The 23,679-nt window shown below is 54.0% G+C and overlaps 6 protein-coding genes across 6 annotated transcripts; 4 read left to right on the forward strand and 2 right to left on the reverse strand.

Moving 5' to 3' along the window:
• Nucleotides 1-874: 874 nt before the first annotated feature.
• Nucleotides 875-2,198, reverse strand: BBK36DRAFT_1112289 (hypothetical protein; the record flags this gene model as incomplete). Its single annotated transcript, XM_024889795.1, has 2 exons — nt 875-2,088; nt 2,147-2,198. The coding sequence occupies 2 exons, from the start codon at nt 2,196-2,198 to the stop codon at nt 875-877; spliced, it is 1,266 nt and encodes a 421-aa protein (XP_024752022.1).
• Nucleotides 2,199-5,456: 3,258 nt separating this feature from the next.
• Nucleotides 5,457-7,218, reverse strand: BBK36DRAFT_1134534 (UDP-galactose transporter). Its single transcript, XM_024892343.1, has 6 exons — nt 7,081-7,218; nt 6,727-7,026; nt 6,562-6,652; nt 6,138-6,506; nt 5,638-6,082; nt 5,457-5,587 (listed from the first exon to the last, which is right to left on the reverse strand). Exons 2-5 carry the CDS (start codon nt 6,988-6,990, stop codon nt 5,640-5,642), a joined length of 1,167 nt encoding a protein of 388 aa, XP_024752023.1. The 5' UTR covers nt 6,991-7,026; nt 7,081-7,218; the 3' UTR covers nt 5,457-5,587; nt 5,638-5,639.
• Nucleotides 7,219-9,818: 2,600 nt separating this feature from the next.
• BBK36DRAFT_1166599 (glycosyltransferase family 2 protein) lies at nt 9,819-12,697 on the forward strand (the record flags this gene model as incomplete). Its single annotated transcript, XM_024894936.1, has 3 exons — nt 9,819-9,890; nt 9,985-12,492; nt 12,560-12,697. The coding sequence occupies 3 exons, from the start codon at nt 9,819-9,821 to the stop codon at nt 12,695-12,697; spliced, it is 2,718 nt and encodes a 905-aa protein (XP_024752024.1).
• Nucleotides 12,698-13,520: 823 nt separating this feature from the next.
• On the forward strand, nt 13,521-14,394 carry BBK36DRAFT_1138806 (hypothetical protein; the record flags this gene model as incomplete). The annotated part of the gene is made up of 4 exons (XM_024893267.1): nt 13,521-13,541; nt 13,614-13,707; nt 13,824-14,113; nt 14,242-14,394. 4 exons carry the CDS (start codon nt 13,521-13,523, stop codon nt 14,392-14,394), a joined length of 558 nt encoding a protein of 185 aa, XP_024752025.1.
• A 1,880-nt stretch (nt 14,395-16,274) lies between these two features.
• BBK36DRAFT_1134536 (ketol-acid reductoisomerase) lies at nt 16,275-18,306 on the forward strand. The gene is given in 10 exon segments (XM_024892344.1): nt 16,275-16,303; nt 16,328-16,388; nt 16,433-16,468; nt 16,539-16,799; nt 16,859-16,890; nt 17,046-17,320; nt 17,331-17,332; nt 17,400-18,069; nt 18,132-18,162; nt 18,249-18,306. The coding sequence occupies 6 exon segments, from the start codon at nt 16,592-16,594 to the stop codon at nt 18,157-18,159; spliced, it is 1,215 nt and encodes a 404-aa protein (XP_024752026.1). The 5' UTR covers nt 16,275-16,303; nt 16,328-16,388; nt 16,433-16,468; nt 16,539-16,591; the 3' UTR covers nt 18,160-18,162; nt 18,249-18,306.
• A 2,152-nt stretch (nt 18,307-20,458) lies between these two features.
• BBK36DRAFT_1112011 (serine protease) lies at nt 20,459-23,169 on the forward strand (the record flags this gene model as incomplete). The annotated part of the gene is made up of 4 exons (XM_024889766.1): nt 20,459-21,604; nt 21,666-22,243; nt 22,311-22,494; nt 22,546-23,169. The coding sequence occupies 4 exons, from the start codon at nt 20,459-20,461 to the stop codon at nt 23,167-23,169; spliced, it is 2,532 nt and encodes an 843-aa protein (XP_024752027.1).
• Nucleotides 23,170-23,679: the final 510 nt, after the last annotated feature.

A 23,679-nucleotide genomic window follows, 5' to 3' on the forward strand; every position in this document is an offset into this window, starting at 1 on the left:
AACAAATTGGGCCAAGCCGAAATTGAAAGTGACTGCTGTTTAGTAGGTAGGTACTTTCTGCAATCTACAAAAGGGGTGGCAGGTCCTCGTCCAAGTTTCACATGTCTCCTCCAGCAGACCCCGACAGTATTGCTGCCAAAAATAGGTACGAACAGGTAATAAAATTGCTTCTAGAATTGATGAAATGAAATGAAATGCAAATGAGTAAACGAGTCAAGATGATGAAATAATAAGCCGTACATGGAAATCATCGTCATCTCATCTCTTTGACAGACAACATCTGGCTTCAATGATAAATCACAACAAAATCTTCTCTTTATAAACAGTGGCTGACCGCCTCTTTGGCCTTGAAAACCCCTTGAGCTGCCCTCATGCTGTTGTTCATGCCAACAGGCGACTCGCTGTCTACGTCCTTCTCATGATATGCCACGCAAGGGAGTCGAAAAGGTTGACACGCGGCCACTGTCTCAGTCACTCTTCCCTACACAAGAGGTGAAGCCCTTCGTACAGTTCACCAGCGCCATGCCTCGACTCAGCGTCACAACATCAGATCGAGTGCCAGTAATCGTTTCTATTCAAGATAGTCAAAATCGAGCACACCAATAAATGTCCGCATTTTGCTGCTTCAAGCCGTGCCGCCATCTGTCATATCAAATCCCTGCGACATTTGTCCCGATCAAAGACGCCGTAACCCGTAATTTGAAGATCTTCTCTCATCGCTCAAGAAAGCAGGGGTCTCCAAAAAAATATAGTACGAAAAGTAGAAATCAGATGTAGAGGAAATGGAGGGGAAAAAACAAAGAAAATAAGGTCCACATATCACTTCACCCATGAATATGAATGTGTAAATAGAAAGCCATCAAAACGTGACCGCTCAGTCCTTGGTTTCGTGCTCATCGCCAAATGGGCTAGATTCACGCTTTTGGGAACCAGATCTGACGTCGTTCTCTTTGGTAGACGACCTCTCTCTGCTAGGTGAGGGAGCCTCGACGGAGATTTGGGGCGTCGACGGGTCCGGAGGGTCGGAGAACGGCCCCTGGTCGGCTGTCGTTGTTTCTCCCGAGCTCGTGGGAGGGGTTTTGCTGCTTGCTGAGCTTGGTGATTTTGAGATGGATGAGCTGCCATCCGGCTTGGAGGCAATCTCCACCATCCTCAGTCCGGAGCCGCCCACCTTGACGACCTGAGCACGAGCCGGGGTGACGGTATTGGCATTGTTGAGGAACGTAGAGCCGACGCTAAAGTTGCTTGCCGCGCTCTGAGGTCGCAGGTGCTGGGAAGAGCTGAACTTGTCCAAGTCGAGGCTGGGAACCGGAGGCGTGTTGGGCGAGCTCGAGCCGGATTTGACGCTGACCATGGTGGGCTTGGCCCGCATGCCAGTTTGGGCCGGCGTCAGGACCTGCTGCTTGCCGCCGCCAAAGATGGTGGACGCGATGCTGGAGCGAGGCGGAGCAAACGAGGTGCGGTCTGAGAAGGCGGAGATGCCGGAGTAGGTCGAGTCCCGCAGGTTGCCGGGAACGAAGAAATGGGGGTTATCGGCCGACGAGTCGCGGTAGCCTTCGGTGTGGTGCATGGGGATCGGCGGAACAGGGGGGACCAGGACGTTGGGTGACGCAGGCGTGGCTCGGTTGGTGACGCCGGGAATGTAAGCGATCTGGATGATGTTGGAGGCGCGCGTGAGGACGGTCGAGGCGATGGAGTGGACGGTGTGCGTCGATCCGCGGCGGGTGACGCGGTTGCCGTTCTTCTCGCCGCCCGGGATGGCGCTCTCTTCGACTCCGTACACCGACTGGGAGAGCCGCCTCTTGGGCTTGATGAGGAATCTCCAGACTAGATAGGTGATGATGGCAATGGCAGCAATGCCGCCGACGACACCGCCGGCAATGGGGCCAGCGCTGGGCCCGCTGCTGCCTTTGTCGCCGCCGCCGTTGTTGGGCGAGTCGTTGACGGCACAGAAGGACTGCGGGCATTGCGTGCAATCGAGCGGAACGGTGAACTGGCAGCTCTCGTTGGACTTGCAGGACGGGCACTGGAGCTTGGATGTGTCGTCGCACTTAACGCAGCCGCCAGCTCGGGGGACCAGTCTCATCACTGCCATTGACCTTTCGGTTAGCTACCACGGCGAGGCACGGCGCTCTTCTTTTCTTACCTTCGTGCAGTTCCGTCAGGTCCCTCGCAACGAGGAACGATGTGGTGTCCATCTTTGGCGATGGGTACTTGTGGCGATTTTCGGGAGGGAAATAACAATAGGTTTGGCGATTGACGCTGACCGATTCGATCCTGTCAAATCGTAGTGGTGATTTGCGTCGGCGACGGGGGGCTGAGCAAGAATGCGACAGACGATGGCGACTTGATGATATCGCGGCCTCGGAATGTCGAAACAATCGTGTTCGTCAAATTATGTCGATCCTTTCTTCTTTTCCTCCTCTTGTCTTCTCCCAAGCTGATGACGGTTTGAATGGTTCGATTTGTCGGCAAAAAAACGAATGAACTGGAAGCCGCTTGTCTCGTCGTGCAGCGATCCAAAGACAAGCGGGAATTGTGAGAAATGGAGTGGACTGAGTCTAGCTCAGAGATGATAACAACCAAAAAAATAACGGAAGAAAAAACCAAAATCCAGATGATAGAAGAAAAAGAGCGTGGGTGGTTTGAACAACAACAGATGCTAGATCGTAGACGAATAGAAAGACATCATCGGCCTTGGCGAGAGTCGAGGTGGAAAAAAGAGCAGAAAGAGGCGAACGGACGGGAAAAGCTGGTTCCTGCTGTTTCGCTCGACACGCTCGGAGTATCGTTTTTCTCTCTTTCTTTCTCTCTCCTCTTTTTGGCTGTCCTTTCTGGCTTTTGCTGGGTCGCTGATTGATTGTCGCTCGAACAGACCAGGAAGAGAGAGAAAAAGAGGGCGAAGCAACGGGGTGGTGAGAAGCGAAAGAGCGAACTGCGCTTGTTTGGGGGGGGCTGCGGCAGAGCGACATGAGCCCACTGGACGCTAAGCAGGACCGCTGTAAAAATTGAGGTCCAGGTACCTCAGTGCGACGCCGTGCAGTGCAGCGCGGCCAAAGTACCTGCCCAGCCGAGACCAACAACTTCAAGGTACATGTATCGTACAGGCATCAGCAGCGCCAAGTTGCCCTTCCATGCAGAAAACGGCCGACTGTCCGCTGCAAAGAACGCAGAAAGATGGAACCCCCCCAGTTGACGATGGGGCCCGCGTTTCTGGCGCCAGGGGCAGCATCAGGGCACTAGAGCCGCTTGTGGTCTAGCCGCCCGCTCGCGCACCAGGGCCTGCGCACAGTGCATGTTGTCGCGCGCCCCACCCGCTGTTTTGGGCTGTTTTGGGCAGGCCGGGGGGGCTGCTCTCGGGTGCTGTCGGGCGCTGCGAGGCGCTGAGTGGCCGCGGCGCGGGAGGCGGGCGGGGCGCTGCGCTGGTTGACAGACGGTACGGACACTGTGCGCCGACACTGTAGCCGCCTGCGCCGGTCCCCTCATGGAAGCCATTGTCGCTAATCCAGGCACCAAAAGGCCGCTGCAGAAGCCCGCTAGAGAGCACGAGGCACGCGGCCCTTGTTTGTTGGCGTTTGAGAGCGTGTTGCAGCAATGTGGATTCGCATTGGATCGGAATGGGCATGAGATTCCCATGAACAATGCGCCGCAAATGGCCCTGTTCCCCTCCCATTCTTTGCCCTTTCCTCATTTTTCACGTTTCCTTTCGAAGCCTTGTCGGGATGGAATCCTACTCGACGCTTGTTGATCCGCCGTTCCCGCAGGTGCACAGGTACAGAAAAGCACTCTAAATACAGGTACGGCATCTCCATCTATCTAATGTTAGTAGCCCTCAAAATGCATGGGAGCATTGCGGTTGCAACATTGAAGGGTTCAGGTACGAAGCACTAGCAGTAGTAGTAATCCCCAAGCATATGAACCATACGAACTACCCGGTGTGGTCAAGCTCCGTTCCGGTCCAGTGCTTCGTATTCTTCAAGTTATCAGATGCGCTGCCACTCGTTCCGGGGACACGTAATGCAATCAATTGCCGCCTTCCGCCGAGCTGACTCTTTGCCTCACCGAGTCGCCGGCTGTCCTTACGGCAGAAATACTTGTACTGAATAAATAGTACATACACACAAGACGAGACATGGAAATCGAAAATAGTAGTCGGCGCCAAGGACGCGTGGTCTCGCCGTGTCAGTGAGTGCACCCGGTGCGACTTTGCACCAGACTACTGCTATTAGTAGAACTACTACTACTACCTAGCTAGACTCTCATATACCTAACTAACTCAACGCCTCGCAGCCCGCGTGGGACGACGACGTTTCCACAGATTCAGCCCAGCCCGCCGGATCCAATCATCTCTCGTCTAAAAGAGATTTTGTCCAGTTGCCAGCTTCTACTGCTAGTATTACTGGAGCAGTGACACGGGTAATACCACACACATACTATGGTAATAAAAGGGACGCACAAAGAGTTGTTGAGGGATGAAGAGCATTCCATTCCTTTCCATTGGCGAGCAAAGCGGCTCATTCAATCTTCGCTCAGCTGAACCAACTGGCCGCCACCACCACCAATGGAACGCGATGTGCAAAAGGGAAAAGAATAGATAATGAGTAACTGGCCGTCCAATCTTGACTTTCTTGCTCTCTTCCCTTTGCTTGTTGTTGCTGCTGCTCGTCCCGTCTATCAGCATTTGCCGCATTGCGTAACAAACAAGAGACTGCATGTGCCTTACACACACACACGCTCTCTCGCAGCACCATCACGTCCCTCCTCGTAAAATTAGACAAATTTGCCAACGCAGCAAATCAGCACTCGCTGCTCCCCCGCCATCTTCGAGCACGATGACATGGCAAATGAATGTGTTCCCCCCAGCACAGGGGAAATGATAGTCGTCAGAGACACACACGCGGTTCGCACATGCAAGTACCAGCCTTTTTCCCATTCTCTGGACCAACACCATCTGGCAGAGAGATATGGAGTCCTACTGGGAGCCAGATCAATACTGCTACTAGTACTACTACCAAATGGAGAAGTTACAAGGTAGCAGAGCAGAACTGCACAGCTGAGAAGAGGCTCTCGCTGCAATGTCACTTGTTGTTATCTCGCTGCATTTCCCACCTTGTTGGTTAGTGCTGCTACGTGAGGTTGAATCCCGCCGTATCCGTGGGCCACCAGCTTGTATCGACATACGAACAATTGCGACTCTCAGATATCGCTCGCCGGTATCGTGCCGATCCTTCGTTCTGGAACATGGCCGCCCTGTCTTTTTTCCCTCATAGGCGAAGAAAAGCCCGTTGCAGATATGAGATTCACGAGCCACGGCCATCCTGTCTCAATGGGACACTCATGCAGAATACCACGACGGTAATAGTTGTCTTGATGTTGTAAATAGTAGATCATTCGAATGCTTCTGAAACGTCGTAAATCGTCGTGACAAGATAGTGCCATCATTTTATCCCTATAACCTCCCGACCTTTTCACGCATAGGCTCAAGCAATTCTAGAGTACAATCCCACAAAGATCTATAGCTTCCCAATAGTACCATGAATACTCAAACTCCAACATCCCTCCCATGCCCCGTCCCGGCCGCCCATCGGGGCCCCCACCATCATTCTCTTTTCGTTTCTGGCTCGGAACCTAGAGGGGCTTTACGCATTTGACGCGTCGTTGTTGCTCTGGGAGCTGGCGCTCATGACGGGCTTGTTGGTCACGGGCAGCGACATCTTGGCCTTTTCGCCCTGGCGAACCTTGCCCCAGGCGTACACGAGACCGCTGACGAATCCAATCATGATGGCGGAGACGCTGCCAAAGGTAACGGGGGCGTCGAAGAAGATGAGGCCGCTGACGGCGATGGGCAGCTTGTTCAGCGCGCCAACCATGGAGTAGGTCGTCGACGACGTAACGCGGATGCACCAAGCAGACGAGTAGGAGATGAAAATGGCACACAGACCAGAGTACACCATGCCGATAATGAGCTTGGTTCGCGTCTCCTCGGGGAAGTTTCGAGCCAGGTTCTCGGCAGACCAATCCTCAACCAGAAGGGAGCCAACGATGAGGACAGGGATGGTCAGGAAGTTGTTGTAGAACATGGCTAAGGAGAATGTTAGCACCTAAAGCATCTCATCGCATATGAAGCAATCACTCACTGTCCCAGTCCTTGAAGCCCATCTTCTTAATGACCTTGCGCATGCCCAGGACAAAGGCAGCCTGGCAGATGACGTTCAAGGCCATCCAGGTATATCCCACTTGCAGAGTGCTGAACTCCTGAGACGCCTTTGACGAACGCCCGGCCGCATCGGCATCCGCCCACGCAGCAACAATGGAGCTGAAAATCATCAGGCCAAAGGAGAGCAGAATCGTCGGGGTAACGCTTCCCCCAAACCAGAGAACCTCTCCGTAAGCAATGACAATGATGGTCAAGTTCTTAAAGATGGTATACACGGGCACTGAGATGTACTGAAGCGCCTTGGCGCCAGTATAAATCATGCCAACCAGAAGAACAGACACGGGGAACCCTAGAAACAGAATGAGCAACTCTGCTTGCCAATGGACCGGATGATAAGTGCTCACATTTCTTTCCCTTTTCCGGATCAAAGGGAGACAGGTTGGTGATCAGACCAGCCTGCTTGCAGGCTTGAATGGCAGCTACGCAGACAATAGACTGTTTTGTACCTCGGTTAGCAACCGTGCTTCAGGGGAGAGAGATGCCATAGAAGACGGAGAGGTGGGCATTACTTGGATAGCAAGATAGAGAAAGTTCATGTTCCATGAGGAACCAGACACGACGTATTTGTTGACGACCGTCATGCTGATAGACGACAGGCAGTAACCCAACACTGAGGCTCCGGGGCTGTTGTCGATCTTGGACCAGTCGAAGCCGCCAGAGTGGCCGCGCGGCGACGGTGAGCGCGAGTACGCCGTCTGGACCTTGCCGCCATCACCACTCTCGCCCAGGTCTCTTAGGTTGACGCCGTAGTCGTCATTCTTCTTGTCCGACATGATGGAGCAGCTCACCGAGACGGGGGCGCCCAGACAGCCAAAGGAGATGAGAAGGAGTGATAGGATGAGAGCGAGCCTGAGGTGAGTTGATGCGTCGCTAAACGGCTTGCGGCTCCACGCGAAAGAAAGTCAGGTCAGGGCCAACGATGGCGCGATCTGCGTTTCCAAAGGGAGGAAAAGGGAAGACGGAGGGCAATCAAACGAGATGCGCTTCTTCTGGAACAAGGCAAGAGATGAAGGCTATGCAAGAACCGCAGCGTTTGTGAAGACCGCTCTTTGCCAGAACACGTACTCCCTAATACTTACTCCTAACTCCGTACATACAGATTTCAGGAGAACAAAATCCTCCAAGGTTGGGAAATTTCATCTCGATCCCTTTGTGGGGCGCCCGGCCCAAAGGGGCTTAGCGAGATGGGCGCACCGCCTCGCACCTTTGGCACATGTGCTCCGTATCAGGTACGGGTTTAATATCTGGTGGTAGCCTTTCCACGCAGAGTGTGGCAATTGCCTCGATAAAATATCACTTAATTTTGGAGAAGAGGCAAAAGAGGTGCGGGATGTGTTTGGTACGTGTACATGCAAGTTGCAAGTGAGAGACACGCGCGTATCAGAAGGGTAGCACACAAGCAAACCAATGAACCGACAGCATCTGGCAAGACAAGGCGCGGATTAGTGATGTTGACACCGCAACCGATATCAACAAACGACATCTCTTTCTGCAGCATCGCGGGGTTTCTGCAAATCAAGCTATTTCAACTGTCGAGATTAGTAGAATGTATGCCTGTATCTGATATCAACTAGACTACATACCTACAAACCGACAATGCCGGCAGCGTGGCATTTCGGCTGTCCCGCAGCGCTGCCGGGCATCGATGCCTCTGAGATGCGGCATCACTGCAGGCATCGTTGCACGGAAACCAGGTGGCCTGCCGCTTCTCTGGTTGGACACTCAAAAGGTGCGGAGTACGGAGCTGCTCCGTAGATCACCGAATAGCTATTTACTGGTACGTAGTATTTTGGACGCCTGTAAGCCGAGATTCACAAAGAGATTCGTCCAAAAAGTCCATGGAGTTCAAATCGTCTGTATCCGAAAAGAGAAATGCTAGGCCAAGGCAAATCGATTGCTGTGCACGGGCATACCGCACTGTGCACACTGTCCAAAAGCCCCTCCGGACTGGGTACTCAGGGTCCTACCAGGTACAAAGCAGCCGTAAGATCAGCAGAAAGCCTTACCACTGCGGCGTAGCTTCACGCAAGGCAGCAAATGATTCTGCGAGGAAGCAGACAAAGTACGAGGAGAGGCAGAAACAGAGGCAAAGATCTACTTTGGCGCATGTGAGGGTACCTGGACTGTGGCTGCACCGCCTCCACAGTGCTGTGGGCGCGGATCTCTCATTGGCGGCATCTCTAGCTGGTGCTATTTTTGGGTCGCATCAAAAGGGCATCGGTCAGGATGAGATGAGGAGGACCCTGTGGCTGCGCTGGCGGCGCTGTTTGCTTCCCGGGCTGCCTTTTGCCTGCTTTGGACGTGGGGATGGGCGGAGAATAAGCAGAAATGAAGAATATCGCTAGGGGAAATGGCAATATGCACGCAGCAGCCGCGAGATCAGGTAAATATAGATGGATTCCATAAGACAAATCACATCCATCGCTGTGGCTGGAATCAGGAGCATCCCGTTTCTCATTTACAGGCAGCCTGTAGGGATGAATACAGTGCCGCCGACTGTGCTTCTGTTCCCCAGTGGGACGCCGTCAGCCGCGATCTCAAGGATTGGCCGTCAGCATCTGGTGCAATTGCAGGGCTGGGCTCCAAAGCGGAGACGGCCATGGCTGTTTTTCCTTCTTTTTTCTTTCCTTTGTGTCCACAGGCATACGAGGTTTCCGACGTGCCAACAACAAAGGGGACTACACAGGTACAGAGCCCACCGTATATCAGATTGGCACACACAGTACTGTAGCTGTAGAGCCTTCGCAACGCCTTTGACACGCCCGTGACCTGGAATGCGGGCAGAAACCAACCAACCAGCACCTATCAGCCCTTTGCACAAACGGCTCCAGGGAACACGGGCGCGGTTGGGACCATCCTGCACAAGGGAGGGGCAGCGTGATGACGACAGGTGATGCCCTTCTGCCTCCAGCCTCTGTCCAGCGCCGCGAGAAGCAGCACCATCGGCGCAGCCTTGGTTCACTACGGCTGTCTCACCGCAGACGCTAAGACGGGCTGATAAGGCGCCCTAAGCCAAACGTTGCCCAGCGGTCGTTTTAGAGGCTGTCCGCACACAGTGCCGGCGAGGTGGCTCAGCGTCCCCCCTCAAAGCCCCTTAGCGCAGTCCCCTATTCTGGGCCACTGTCCACTGCACTGTCCGCCGCCGCGCACTGTGCGCCCGTCCTCGTACTGTCCGAAACAAGCTGCCAGGGAAAGCAAGCTGCGTTTGGGGCATCTCCTGAATCGTTCGCGAGAGCCTTTTCCCTCCCCTTATTATTCTTTTCAGCCCACTACGCTTCGCCGTCAACCTTCACTCCTCCATCTTTCCCCAACCTTCAGTCCTACCGTCCGAGGCTGGTGCCTCATTGCTCGTATCGTTAGGGGTCGGGTTGCTTTCCGCAAACAAAGCTGGCATTGAAGCTCAATAGATTTTTCCTTCTCACTCTCTCGGGCTCCCCTTTTTTTCCTTCTTCCTACACTACCGTTGCACCTATTGGGAACCTAGGCGAGAGAGCCCCATCTAGACACGAATTACGACCACCGATAGAACGCTCTTTAGCATTACGACTCCAACAGCCATCGTCTTGATACCATCTTTAGAAGAAAAGAAAAAGAAACAAACATGGCTTTCAACGGTCCCGGCGGCGGCCAAGGCGGGGGACATCCGCTCCAGGATCTTCCCTCAGGCAGTAGCGTGAGTAACCACCATATCAAGCTGGGAAAAGAAGGGGGAGACAGGGCAGGTCGGACAAGCTTGGCTAACGCTGCTTTTGTTTTCCATCGTCTAGTATCACCTCCCCCCTCACGAGCAAGAGGAAGAGGCCGGACGGTATCTGCTGAATGAGCCTGGCTCGCATGGCTACGAGCACGATCGACTTGGTGCTGGGACTCCCCCCGACCGCCCAGTCTCGGCTTACAGTCTCACCGAGTCCTATGCTCCGGGAGCCTCGCCCATCGGCACTCCTGGCCTGGGCAGCGACAACGGATACCAGTACGGACAGGGGCCTGGATACGACTTCCCCCGCCCCGCCTCCACTGTCCACGACAACGACGACGACAGCTGGGTGCAGAGACAGCAGCAGCCCGCCGGCGGCGGTCTGAAGCGTTACAACACCCGAAAGGTCAAGCTTGTCCAGGGCTCCGTCCTGTCCATCGACTACCCCGTGCCCAGTGCCATCAAGAACGCGATCCAGCCTCAGTACCGCGATGTCGAGGGCGGCAACGAGGAGTTCGTCAAGATGCGGTACACCGCCGCCACCTGTGACCCCAACGACTTCACCCTGAAGAACGGCTACGACTTGCGGCCGCGCATGTACAACCGTCACACCGAGCTGCTGATTGCCATTACATACTACAACGAAGACAAGGTCTTGCTTGCCAGAACTCTGCACGGTGTGATGCAGAACATCCGCGACATTGTCAACCTCAAGAAATCGACCTTCTGGAACAAGGGAGGTCCTGCCTGGCAGAAGATTGTCGTGTGCTTCGTCTTTGACGGTATCGACAAGGCTGACAAGAACACCCTGGACGTGCTCGCCACTATCGGTGTGTACCAGGACGGTGTCGTCAAGAAGGATGTCGACGGCAAGGAGACCGTCGCTCACATCTTCGAGTACACCAGTCAGCTCTCCGTCACGCCCAACCAGCAGCTCATCCGACCCTCTGGTGACAGCCCGCAGAATCTGCCCCCCGTGCAGTTCATCTTCTGTTTGAAGCAGCAGAACACCAAGAAGATCAACTCTCACCGTTGGCTGTTCAACGCCTTTGGCCGAATCTTGAACCCCGAAGTCTGCATTCTTCTTGATGCTGGTACCAAGCCCAGCCCCCGCTCGCTGCTGGCTCTGTGGGAGGGCTTCTACAACGACAAGGACCTCGGCGGTGCTTGTGGTGAGATTCACGCCATGTTAGGCAAGGGCGGCAAGAAGCTGCTCAACCCCCTGGTCGCCGTGCAGAACTTTGAGTACAAGATCTCCAACATTCTCGACAAGCCCCTGGAGTCTTCGTTTGGCTACGTCAGTGTGTTGCCCGGTGCCTTCTCGGCTTACCGATTCCGGGCCATCATGGGACGTCCTCTGGAGCAGTACTTCCACGGTGATCACACCCTGTCCAAGATTCTCGGCAAGAAAGGTATCGACGGCATGAACATCTTCAAGAAGAACATGTTCTTGGCCGAAGATCGTATTCTCTGTTTCGAGCTGGTCGCCAAGGCTGGTCAAAAGTGGCATCTGACCTACATCAAGGCCGCCAAGGGTGAGACAGACGTTCCCGAAGGTGCTGCCGAATTCATCAGTCAGCGTCGTCGTTGGCTCAACGGTTCGTTCGCCGCCTCTCTGTATGCGCTGATGCACTTTGGCCGCATGTACAAGAGTGGACACAACATCATCCGCATGTTCTTCTTGCACATTCAGCTCATCTACAACTTCCTCAACTTGATCTTCTCCTGGTTTTCTCTGGCTTCCTACTACCTGACCACCACGGTCATCATGGACCTTGTTGGCACCCCGGTTATCGCTTCCTCCAACTCGTCTGAGCACCACGGCTGGCCTTTTGGAGATGAGGCGACGCCCATCATCAACACGCTGCTCAAGTACCTCTATCTCGCGTTTGTTATCCTGCAGTTCATCCTTGCTCTGGGTAACAGGCCGAAGGGTTCCAAGTTTACGTATATCGCCTCCTTCATGCTCTTTGCGCTGATTCAGGGCTACATCTTGGTTCTCTCCGTCTTCCTGGTCGTGCAAGCGTTCAACACACCCATCGAAGACCAGATCAACTTTGACTCTGGAGAAGACTTTGTCAAGAGTTTCTTCTTTGGAGCAGGTGCTGCCGGTGTCATCATTATCGCCCTGATCACCATTTACGGCCTCTACTTCATCGCTTCTTTCCTCTACCTGGACCCCTGGCACATGTTCCACTCTTTCCCCCACTACCTGCTGCTCATGTCGACCTACATCAACATTCTCATGGTGTACGCGTTCAACAACTGGCACGACGTGTCCTGGGGTACCAAGGGTTCCGACAAGTCCGAGGCTCTTCCGTCTGCCAACGTGCAGAAGGGCGAGAAGAACGAAGTAGTTGTTGAGGAAATCGAGAAGGAACAGGAGGATATCGACAGCCAGTTCGAGCAGACTGTGCGACGAGCCCTGGCTCCCTTCAAGGAGGAGGAGGAGATTGAGAAGAAGGACGTGGAGGACGGTTACAAATCTTTCCGTACCGGTCTGGTCGTCTCTTGGTTGTTTTCCAACATCATCCTCATCATTGGTGTCACCACCGACGACTTTGCTCAGTCCGGTTTTGTGGTAAGTAGTAGCATCTCTTGGTCGGCTTCTTTCGCATAACCTGATAGTTTACTAACCACCGCAACAGGGAACTGCCTCCAGCCGTACTGCCAACTTCTTCAAGTTCCTTCTGTACGCTACCGCCGTGCTGTCTCTGATCCGCTTCATCGGTTTCCTCTGGTTCCTGGGCAAGACGGGTCTCATGTGCTGCTTCGCCAGAAGGTAAAAATAGAAAGCAAATGGGTGCGGCCCCCGGTGAGGAGCATCAGTGAGGGTGAAGGTGAGGGCGAGCGCGGTGGTTTCCCAGGCATATTACGGGCCCGCCTAGTAGACAAACTCTTTCATATACAGATACCTTGGCTTGTAACGTTATTAAGGCATTAATGTTTTCAGCATGTTTCTTTGTTCTTGGGATGGATAGGCGACTTGAGACCACCAAAAAAAGTTTTGCAGATAGTTTGGAAGAATGTTTGTGGTGTACCTACTGAGTACATGTAGAGAATGCAAGGCAGGATAGAGGGGAACAAAGGGAACATATTCAAAACAATTGATGATTTATTTTGCTTATAAACTGCTGATATATCGAATGCTTTGCATCAGGTACCTCGGATCTGAGTGTGCTGATTCGAAGGTTCCGCCTCCTTCTCCTGCCGCCGCCTAAACTCCGGCCGCTGACCCAATATACTACGGAGGATTCCGACGGTACCCCAGACGCTTACCTTATCTCCTTATCGGCGTTGTGTGACAGCATACAGGTCAACAAGCACCGAATCGCTCCCCGCGAATGACGGATCTCCAGTTCCGCAAACGAAACCTCGACTTTTCGAAAGACGAAAAAGAAACAGCTCTCTGAACGACTCTCCTCTTTCCGGCCCAGCGGTCCAGTTTGTTACTCTACTTCTCCGTTCCATCCCGACATACATCATCTCTGCTTTCCCCCTTCCATCTATTTGCGAGACCGGGCCATTTTAGGATACCGCTTCTCTCTTCTCACGTTTCCTTCCCTCACACCGGCGAGAAGACCCCTTCGAAGAATCAAGCAGCCGAAGATGTTGAACATATGGTCTATGGTATTTCTTGGACATGTGGGCCTCTTGAGGTTGCCAGAGAGAGATTCCTAACGTTTGGTTTTCTTAAAACAGAAAAAGAAGCAAAAGGAGGCTGAGAATGCCGAGGGGCAGGCAGCCGGAGGCAAGCGGAAGAAGGTGACGGCGGCACAGCTGCGAGTACAAAAAGGTTACCCCCTCCCCCCCCTCTCTCTCTCCTGTTGCCTCTTTTCCCCTGGAGTCTTGATCCTTTCTTCTGTTTTAGCGCTTGCGATGGCTAACATTCTGCTGGGACGGATAAAACAGACTTGTCAGAGCTATCTCTGGGCACGACGATGAAGACGGAATTCCCCGACCCGGACAACATCCTCAACTTTATCCTGTCGATCGAGCCGGACGAGGGCATGTACCGGGGCGGCAGGTTCACGTTCGACTTCGCCATCAACCAAAACTTCCCGCACGAGCCGCCCAAGGTGCTGTGCAAGGAGAAGATTTACCACCCCAACATTGATCTCGAGGGCAAGGTGTGCCTGAACATTCTGCGGGAGGACTGGAAGCCCGTGCTGAACTTGAATGCGGTCATTGTGGGGTTGCAGGTATGACAACACATTCAGCACATGCTCTTTTGGTTCAGAAAGATATGCGGAGATGGGGGAGAGAGTCCCGGGAAGAAGGGTGGTGAAAGCCTGTGGTCAGGATGGTGATGCTGACTTGGGGGATATAGTTCTTGTTCTTGGAGCCCAACGCTTCGGATCCCCTCAACAAAGAGGCTGCTGACGACCTGAGAAGCAATCGGGAGGGCTTCAAGAGGAATGTCCGGACGGCGATGAGTGGAGGCACCGTCAAGGGCACGGCATACGACCGTGTTCTCAAATAAGTTGGGAGGGTTCGAGGAACAAAAAAAGACACCGAGTCTTCTGTGGAGTGCAAAGAGACCTATCTCACGTTTTGAAGGGCTTGGGATGGGCGGAGAGGAGATGGGAGCAGATTGCGGCAACCGGCGACGAGCAACCGACATACTACACATAGAAACAGGTACCTTGTGTACATTACCCGACATCTGACATGTTCTTCGCGGAAGAGACGGTGTCTTGTCAGGAAGCTGGCTAGTGCTTGGACCAGAGGATGATATGCCGCCGCTTTCTCTCCTCGGTTGGGGCCTGGTCGCGGGGTTTCACCTATTTATATACTACTTACTACCTTAACTTTCATTGAGTCGACAGTACAGCATAGAAATACATGGCGTTCATTGCAAGGTGGTGACGTTGTCCAGTGTTCTGGGGATTATACCGAACATCTACTACTGCTGTTTCGGAAATACCATGACTGGGGATCAATATCAAGACTGAAGCTCCATCTGTAATCCATCCCCGCCTTCCTAGTCACCGAATCTCAACACGATGCCACGACAGCATAGTAATGATACACTTGGCTTTTTCGCATGAAATGTCCCGAAATGGCCTGATATATGATCATTCATATCATATCAGTAGTACCTAGGTAGGTATGTACCACACTGCCTTATGACAGCCCTGCTGTGTCAAGCCAGTTGGTTTGTTAGCGTAGACTGAAACCTGAGCAATTCGGTTGACACACGAGGACATGCATCATCTGGCCAAGACATTTGGTCCTTGCATATCAAGATTCAGGGAGAGACACGGAGTGATTGACACTTTTGATGGTCGGTAGGTGTTGAAGGATGTGGCGGGATTGGGATTAGTAGCTGCTTAGTATAGACTATGCGGGCTGTCAAGTAGGCATGCAGGGAAGCAAGACAGCAGTACTAAGAAGAAGAAGAGAAATAATACAAGTTCCAACAGTGAGTAATGGGTAAGCTCGCTGGCCTGCGTAATAGGTCAGTATACTATAGGTACGAATAGTGAGCATACCCCCCAGAGTTCAATCTACCGGTAACGTTGAAATTGTAAGATATGTTTCAATAAGAGGTCGGGAAAGGGTGCTTGTAGATAACGGAGTAGACGGGGAAGTGAGATTGGCGAGAGCCGGATGGAGCTTCAGCTTGGTGTTGATACAGAAAGGTATGTGATGTGTCTACATGGAGGAAATTGGGATATTCCGAGTTCGGTTACATGCAATTACCTTAATCATGTATTATATATCTACAAAGCATGGGCAATTCGTGACGACGGTAATAGGAAACGTTCCATTGGGTGCATGGGAGTCACCAAGCTGATGCTTGTCAAAGAAGCCAGATTTTACGGCGGCAATGGTCGTGGAGAAGTGGTGGGGGGCGCTTGAGCCCAGTGGTTCTTGTTAGTGCAGCCCAGCGGATGCGTCATCTCACGGCCCGGGGCAAAAGAAGAGCAGCTTCGTCGTGATGGTGATGGTGATGGTGATGGTGACGAGGGGACTGTTCATAGCCTTGCAGAGCCAGTATGCAAGACGTCTAGCTGGGTGAATTGCGTTGGAATTGCTATTCTCTTGATGCTGAGAGCGCAATGGCTGTTGTACTATGTTTGCTGAGGTGTACTTGAATGGAATAATATGGCAGTAATACTACCGTGCCGGTACAGTCAGCTGAAGCCATCGCCGGCTCTGCTCACAACAATGCTAGGTACCTACCAAGCAGGGCCCAACGCACCCCATAAGACATCCATTACATGCACAACGTAAGGCTGGGCCAGCCTGTCCGTCACGTCTCTGTTACTCATCGCACTGACTGTATTTTTGCGATAAACCCGCTATTAATACAGGGCCAGACTAATAATTCGGATCATTACAAGGTACAGGCAGCCCTTTTTCACATGCAGTGGGAACCGGGGGGGTTCGAAAAATACCTACTAGGTAGTAGTCGCTGGGACTTGACAGGCACAGGTTGAAAGAGCTGCCACCGAGATCGGGCCCTTGGACTTGGGACAAGCTGAGGCCTTTCCCCCACCCACCACTTCAAAAGGCGACCAAGTTTCTTGTTGCTCATCTTCCCCCAAAAAGGCTCGGAACTCTTTTTCCTTTTTCCTTTCCCTTTCTTTTCCTTCTCCCATACCACATCGCTTCTTCGTTTCCTCTTCCTCCTCACTCTCCCCTCTTCATCATCATCCACATCATCACGCACAATGGCTTCAAAAGCTTTCTCCAAGACCCTGCGAGCGGCCACTGCCCGCCAGCTGATTGCGCCCCGCGTGGCCCAGCGCTCCTACATCGCCGCTCGAAGCGCCACTCGTGCCGTCGCTGCTGCTCGCCCGGCTCTGGCTGGTCTGTCCCAGCAGCAGGCTCGCGGCCTCAAGACCGTCGACTTTGCCGGTGTCAAGGAGGACGTCTATGGTACGTTGCAATTGCTGTGTGTGTGTGTGATCTAAGATCTGACAATGGTTGCTGTGCAGAGCGTGCCGACTGGCCCCAGGAGAAGCTTCTGGTGAGTAGCTGGCGAGTCCTCAAAAGAGTCATCCGCGGGTCTCAAGCAGAAAGGAAGACCCGGCATCTGATTCCAATTCATCTTGCATGGCTTGGAACAGTGTCGTGGATGGCCAATTGGCAAGTGATATGTGTGACTGACACAATTGCCTGCAGGACTACTTCAAGAACGACACCCTCGCCCTCATCGGCTACGGCTCCCAGGGTCACGGCCAGGGCCTCAACCTGCGCGACAACGGCCTCAACGTCATTGTCGGTGTCCGAAAGAACGGCAAGTCATGGAACGATGCCATCCAGGACGGCTGGGTTCCCGGCAAGAACCTGTTCGAGGTTGACGAGGCTATCACCCGTGGTACCATTGTCATGAACCTCCTCAGTGATGCCGCCCAGTCCGAGACTTGGCCCTCCATCAAGCCCCAGCTGACTGAGGGAAAGGTGAGACAGCCCTTTGATTTGATTTGAGGCGCAACCGTACTTCGAATGGTGACTAACATGGCGCCCTCCCGCCGCAGACCCTGTACTTCTCCCACGGCTTCTCCCCCGTCTTCAAGGACCTCACCAAGGTCGATGTCCCCAAGAACATCGACGTCATCCTTTGCGCTCCCAAGGGCTCTGGCCGAACTGTGCGCTCCCTCTTCCGCGAGGGCCGTGGCATCAACTCCTCCTTCGCCGTCTACCAGGACGTGACCGGCAAGGCCGAGGAGAAGGCCGTCGCCCTGGGCGTCGCCATTGGCTCGGGCTACCTGTACAAGACCACCTTTGAGAAGGAGGTCTACTCTGACCTGTACGGTGAGCGTGGCTGCCTGATGGGCGGCATCCACGGCATGTTCCTCGCCCAGTACGAGGTCCTCCGTGAGCGCGGCCACAGCCCCAGCGAGGCCTTCAACGAGACCGTCGAGGAGGCCACCCAGAGCCTGTACCCTCTGATTGGCGCCAACGGCATGGACTGGATGTTCGAGGCCTGCTCCACCACCGCCCGCCGTGGTGCCATTGACTGGACCCCCAAGTTCAAGGACGCCCTGAAGCCCGTCTTCAACAGCCTGTACGACAGCGTCAAGGATGGCTCCGAGACCAAGCGATCGCTCGAGTACAACAGCCAGCCCGACTACCGCCAGAAGTACGAGGCCGAGCTGGAGGAGATTCGAAACCTGGAGATCTGGAGAGCCGGCAAGGCCGTCCGGTGAGTCACAAACTTTTCATCCTTTCCATGAACATTTGGCTAACAGCGTCACCTCTTTGTAGCTCCCTGCGACCCGAGAACCAGAAATAAGCCAGTCTGAGTGGAAAGTTGACGGGTGATGTTGAGGGGAATCTATCGGGGTGAATTGGTGTTTTCTCTCTCTTGTTTTCTTCTTGTACTTGCATATGGATACTCGGCAAAAAAAGATCACGGTGATCCGGGTTGACGAGGGCATACCACTGTGGTTGAGTTGTTGCAAAACAAAAAAAGTTTGGGCCTTTTTTTCACGATACCGCGCATGGGGAGACAATGAATTCTCATTCGATACACACACACACACACAGAGAGAGACTGCTATCTTGACTCTCACCATTTCGTAGACTTGACCACACTTTGACTCCTGCCCAATCCGTACATTCGGCACAACTTGACACAACCAAATCGGTCAATTGTCCGTATTCTCCCGTCATTGGAAGTTTGCGAACGACTGTCGTTGTGCCCATGAGTCGAGAAAAGGTCCAGAAGCGGGTCCCCTGGGCTCCGGCTTCGGCCATTTGCGAGATTCTTGGACATGGGCAATGGAGGAGCTCCCAGAGGCTGGGGTTTGGGTTGCCATTACATACTGATGACTTTTAAACAAAGAGCACATGTATCCATCCGGCCCATCTCCCGTGGGCCCGGATGTCGCCATCCGTCTTTTCTTGCTTGTGTGTGTCCGGGCCGGTTGGAGTTTTTGCGCCAAAACAAGGCCGGAGTTTTGGGATTTTGGAGAATGGGGGGGAATGTGGGAAGAGGGACGGGTGGGGGGGCTGGAGGTGGGTTATATAGGTAGGTAATTGAGTGGCTACGATATGTGCGGATTCTGGCAGCCTTGTTTAATAGTATTTCATCTTTGAAGTCTTAGTTTCTCTTCATGTTGTTGTGCAGGTATGGGTTTGACTGGCTGGGATAAAGATCTTTTATTGCTTGCTGTGGGAAGATGGGACTCTAGTTTTCTGTCTATTGGCAAGCTAGCGTTCTTACCTCCTATTGTCGCGTTGAATGGAGGCGCCTGAGTTGGGATCTTTTATTTTGCTGAAAAGGGCTGGAAAGATGGACTTGTTCTGTTATTGAGCTCGATATGGTGGCATGGAATTGTTTCTCGTGATTCCAGGCTGCAATTGGCGCCACTTCATGATTCAGCCTTGTCATTGATGAGGTACATGCATGCTGACACCTGCTTGAACAGACGCTGACAGCGGAGCCTGAAAATGCCTGCATAAGTACCAGCGAACGCTGAGAAGAGCCAAGTAACGATTCCAACGACAAAAAGTTGTCACTACTTGTCGAGACTACATAGTAATAAGGAAAGAAAGTATTGTGATCCGGAGAGGTTCGAAAGGCGACACGCGATGGCAGACCAGAGCATCTACTGCGGCAACGTGTCATTAGTAGTGCCTTGGGCAGCGTATGTACGAGGATCAATAGATTGAGTCGTCAATTGATGAGCCCCCCAAAACGGGGTCCCGCGGCCAGAGACCCTGATGGGAGGGATCAATCGTTTCGTAATGGAGGTGTCGATGCCAAAGTAGAGTCTACGGGTCTCCTGGGCGACAATGGAGGCAGAGCACTAGGTACAAGAGACTTGCGCAAGACTTGGAAACATCGCTGAGGACGTGCTCAGACCTTCTAAAAGCTGCGTTAGTGGCGCGGCTTCCAGCCTCTAGCGTCGCCCCCTACCTAGCGCCGGTAGCAGTACAACGCTTCAAGGCCGCTTGCTGGTTTTGATGGTGCGGCCGCGGCGAGACGACGAGAGGACTGCAGGTACCTGTACCCCCGACGACGAGGATTGACGTCTCTATTCACGGCGGTTTCGACGGAGGGCCACGACAGCAGCCTGCATCTTCAAGTTCTTGCCCATCTTTTCCATTTGTTTTTTGTTTTCTTCTGCCTCTTCTTCCGCTGCTCTTCTTTTGCGCATCATTATACTCTTCCGCTGGTCCGTCTTCTTGGGCAGCCCGAGGAGAAGAGATCTCCTTGAATCTGGGTGAGTCGGCTTTCCCCTGAGTGATTGGCGGCGGATGGCGCAGCCTTGCCTTTGCGTTTCGACCGACGGTGGCGAGTTGCGACAGGCGTCTCGACTCCTGAACCCGCACCTGCAAGTCGAACACGACTCTCGATTCGCGACCTCTGGACATCTGCTAACAGCTACTACTTTGAAGACGGCACGTCTTGATTCACCACTCGATCTGTTCAAGGGGGGGAAACAACGAAGACGCTGAGCTCCATGTGCTGGTAGCTGCAACTCGCTCGCCTCCAACGCACGCCCATCCCTTTCTTTCTTTGCGCCAGCTCCCTCCCCCGTGGGCGCTCTGCCCTTTTCCCTTTTCAGTTTTGCTTTTCCGCCGCCATGAAGATTTCTTCGGTTCTCGGGCTCGCCGGCCTGGTGGCCCTGTCGCAGGCCGCCAGGATCGCCAGAGACTACGACAAGAACGACTACTACGTCCTGCATCTCGACCGCTCAGTACAGCCTGCCGACGTTGCCGCGCGCCTGGGCCTGACGCACGAGGGCCAGCTCGGAGAGCTCACCGACCACCACGTCTTCCGCGCCGAGAAGGATGAGCGAGATTTGGTGAGGGACGAGGTTCGGGAGCGCAAGAGGAGGAAGCGAGACCTTGGCGGGTTCGACGTTCTCGACGGCGTCCTTTTGATAACCAAGCAAAAGGCTCGCAACCATTTGCAAAAGAGAATCATTCCGCCGCGTCCGCCCAGCGATTTGCTGCCCCGCCTGCCTCAATCGCCGGACGCTACTGTTGTCAAGATGCAAGAGAGTGTCATGGAGGAGCTGCAGATTTCCGACCCGATATTCAAGGAGCAGTGGCATCTGCTCAACACGGTGCAGGTTGGCCACGACGTCAATGTAACTGGGCTTTGGCTCGAGGGCATCACGGGCAAGAACGCGACTGTCGCTATGGTCGACGACGGCTTGGACATGTACAGCCGGGATCTGAAGGACAATTACTTCGCCGAAGGCTCGTGGGACTTCAACGACAACGACCCGGAGCCGAAGCCCGAGCTGTCCGACGACAGGCACGGAACCAGATGCGCCGGCGAGATCTCTGCTGTCCGCAACGATGTGTGCGGCCTCGGCGTTGCCTACGACTCCAAGATTGCCGGCATTCGCATCCTTAGTAGTGCCATCAGCGATGCGGACGAGGCCGAGGCCATGATTTACAAGTTCCAGGACAACCAGATCTACTCCTGCTCTTGGGGGCCTCCGGACGATGGCCGATCCATGGAAGCCCCCGACGTCCTCATCCGACGAGCCATGCTCAAGGGCGTCCAGGAGGGCCGAGGAGGTCTCGGCTCCATCTATGTCTTTGCTAGTGGTAACGGTGCCGCTAGCGGCGACAACTGCAACTTTGATGGATACACCAACTCCATCTACAGCATTACGGTTGGCGCCGTTGATCGTGCCGGCCAGCACCCGTATTATTCGGAGCACTGCTCTGCCCTGCTCGTGGTCACCTACAGCAGCGGTGGCGGTGACGGTATAGTGAGTGCTGTTCCCCAACTCCCCCCTTTTCAAGTCACCGTCGGTAGCTGACCCATGGCAGCACACTACTGATGTCGGAGAAAACTCCTGCTATGGCATGCATGGTGGTACGTCGGCCGCGGCACCGCTTGCGGCGGGTATCTTTGCCTTGGTCATGCAAGTCCGTCCGGACCTGACGTGGAGAGACCTCCAGTACCTTGCCATGGACACGGCCGTCCAACTGGCCGACCAGACAGATGCTGAGTGGCAGACGACTGCCGCTGGGAGACAATTCAGCCATACCTTTGGTTATGGCAAGATTGACTCGTACTCACTGGTTGAAAAGGCCAAGACGTGGCAGAAAGTGAAGCCCCAGGCCTGGTTTTTTTCCCCTTGGCTGCACATCAAAAAGGACATTCCCCAAGGCAACGACGGCTTGGTTGTGAGCTTTGACGTGACCGCCGACATGCTCAAGGAGGCCAACTTGGCTCGTCTGGAGCATGTCACCGTCACCATGAATGTCGAGCATACTCGACGTGGCGATTTGAGCGTGGATCTCATCAGTCCCGAGAACGTCATCAGCCATATTGCGGTGACTCGCAAGCAGGACGACCACAAGGGCGGTTACGATGACTGGACCTTTATGAGTGTAGCTCACTGGTAAGCTTTTCTCTCACCTTGCAGGTGTTATCGGGACGATTCAAGTTGATACTAATGCTTTCATCAGGGGCGAGTCTGGCGTTGGAAGGTGGACGCTGGTGGTGCGAGACACGGAGGTGAACAGCGAAAAGGGCAACTTCATCGACTGGCACCTCAAGCTTTGGGGCGAGAGCATCGATGCCAGCCAGGCCCGGATCCTGCCCATGCCGTCAGAGGATGACGACGCCGACCACGATCTGATCGTATCTACCGTGTCGGGTGCGGCGTCGACCAAGTCCCTCTCGGTAGCAAGCTCAACCAAGACGGCTGCGGCAACCGTTCCCACTGATCACCCCGTGCGGCCGACGAAGCCCGGAGCCAAGCCTACGGAGACGAAGAAGCCTCAAGAGGGCACTGCGGACGGAAAGCCGACCGACACCGAGCACGACAAGGTCGCCTCTGGGACTCCCGCCGCGCCGCCATCCAGCACGACCAGCGCGTCCTCGTGGGTGTCGTGGCTTCCCACGTTTGGAACCAAGGCCAAGATCTGGATCTACGGCGCCATGGGCTTGATCGCCGCCTTCTGCTGCGGCCTGGGCGTCTACCTCTGGATCGCCCGCCGGCGCCGCCTGCGCAACAACCCCCGCAACAACTACGAATTCGAGCTCCTCGACGAGGAGGAGACGGAAGGCCTCAACAGCGCGGAGAAGGGACCCGGCGGCGCGGGCAAGAAGTCTCGCCGGACCCGCGGCGGGGAGCTGTACGACGCGTTTGCGGGCGGGAGCGACGACGACGACGAGTTTGACGAGTACAGGGATCGGGCGGCCGACAGGCTGGCCGGGCATAACCCCGATGATGAGCTGCCGGAGCATTACGTCGTTGGGGAGGAGGAGGAGAGCGATGATGATGATGATGATGAAGCCGAGAAGCAGAGGTTACGGCGTTAAAAAGAAACATAGATCCATACCGCTTGTTTGGCTTTTGGAGTTTTTTTTTTTCCTTTTCACTTTTCTGTTCGATGAAGGAAGGGGTGATGATGCTTTGCATTGTTTAGACGGGGTATGTCTTATGGGTGTTTTTGGCTTTGCATTACCTGTATGTTATATCATCATGGATAGGCATTATTCATTATATCGAGTCTTCTTTCCCATACTTGACTTTTGTCGTCTTCCTTGATGGGGGCCGTGTACCTACTGAGATACCCATCTTCAAGGATTGCTGATTTTACTATTGGGGATTCATTTCAAAGTGAGGTACACTTAATGACCCTCCCCAGCGATGATTATCCTCGATTTGCTCCGTTTAATGAAACATCACACTCATTTCTGATATTGACAAAGTTCACACAAGTTTTATGGACAAACGCCACACCATAGCTAAGTAACTATCCCAAACGCCCGAAACATTGCATACACCACCACGCTTCTTTGCATCCCCCCCCCCCCCCCCCCCCCCCC

Source organism: Trichoderma citrinoviride (genome assembly GCF_003025115.1).
Source record: "Trichoderma citrinoviride strain TUCIM 6016 unplaced genomic scaffold BBK36scaffold_3, whole genome shotgun sequence".
In the NCBI taxonomy this organism is placed as follows: Eukaryota; Fungi; Ascomycota; class Sordariomycetes; order Hypocreales; family Hypocreaceae; genus Trichoderma; species Trichoderma citrinoviride.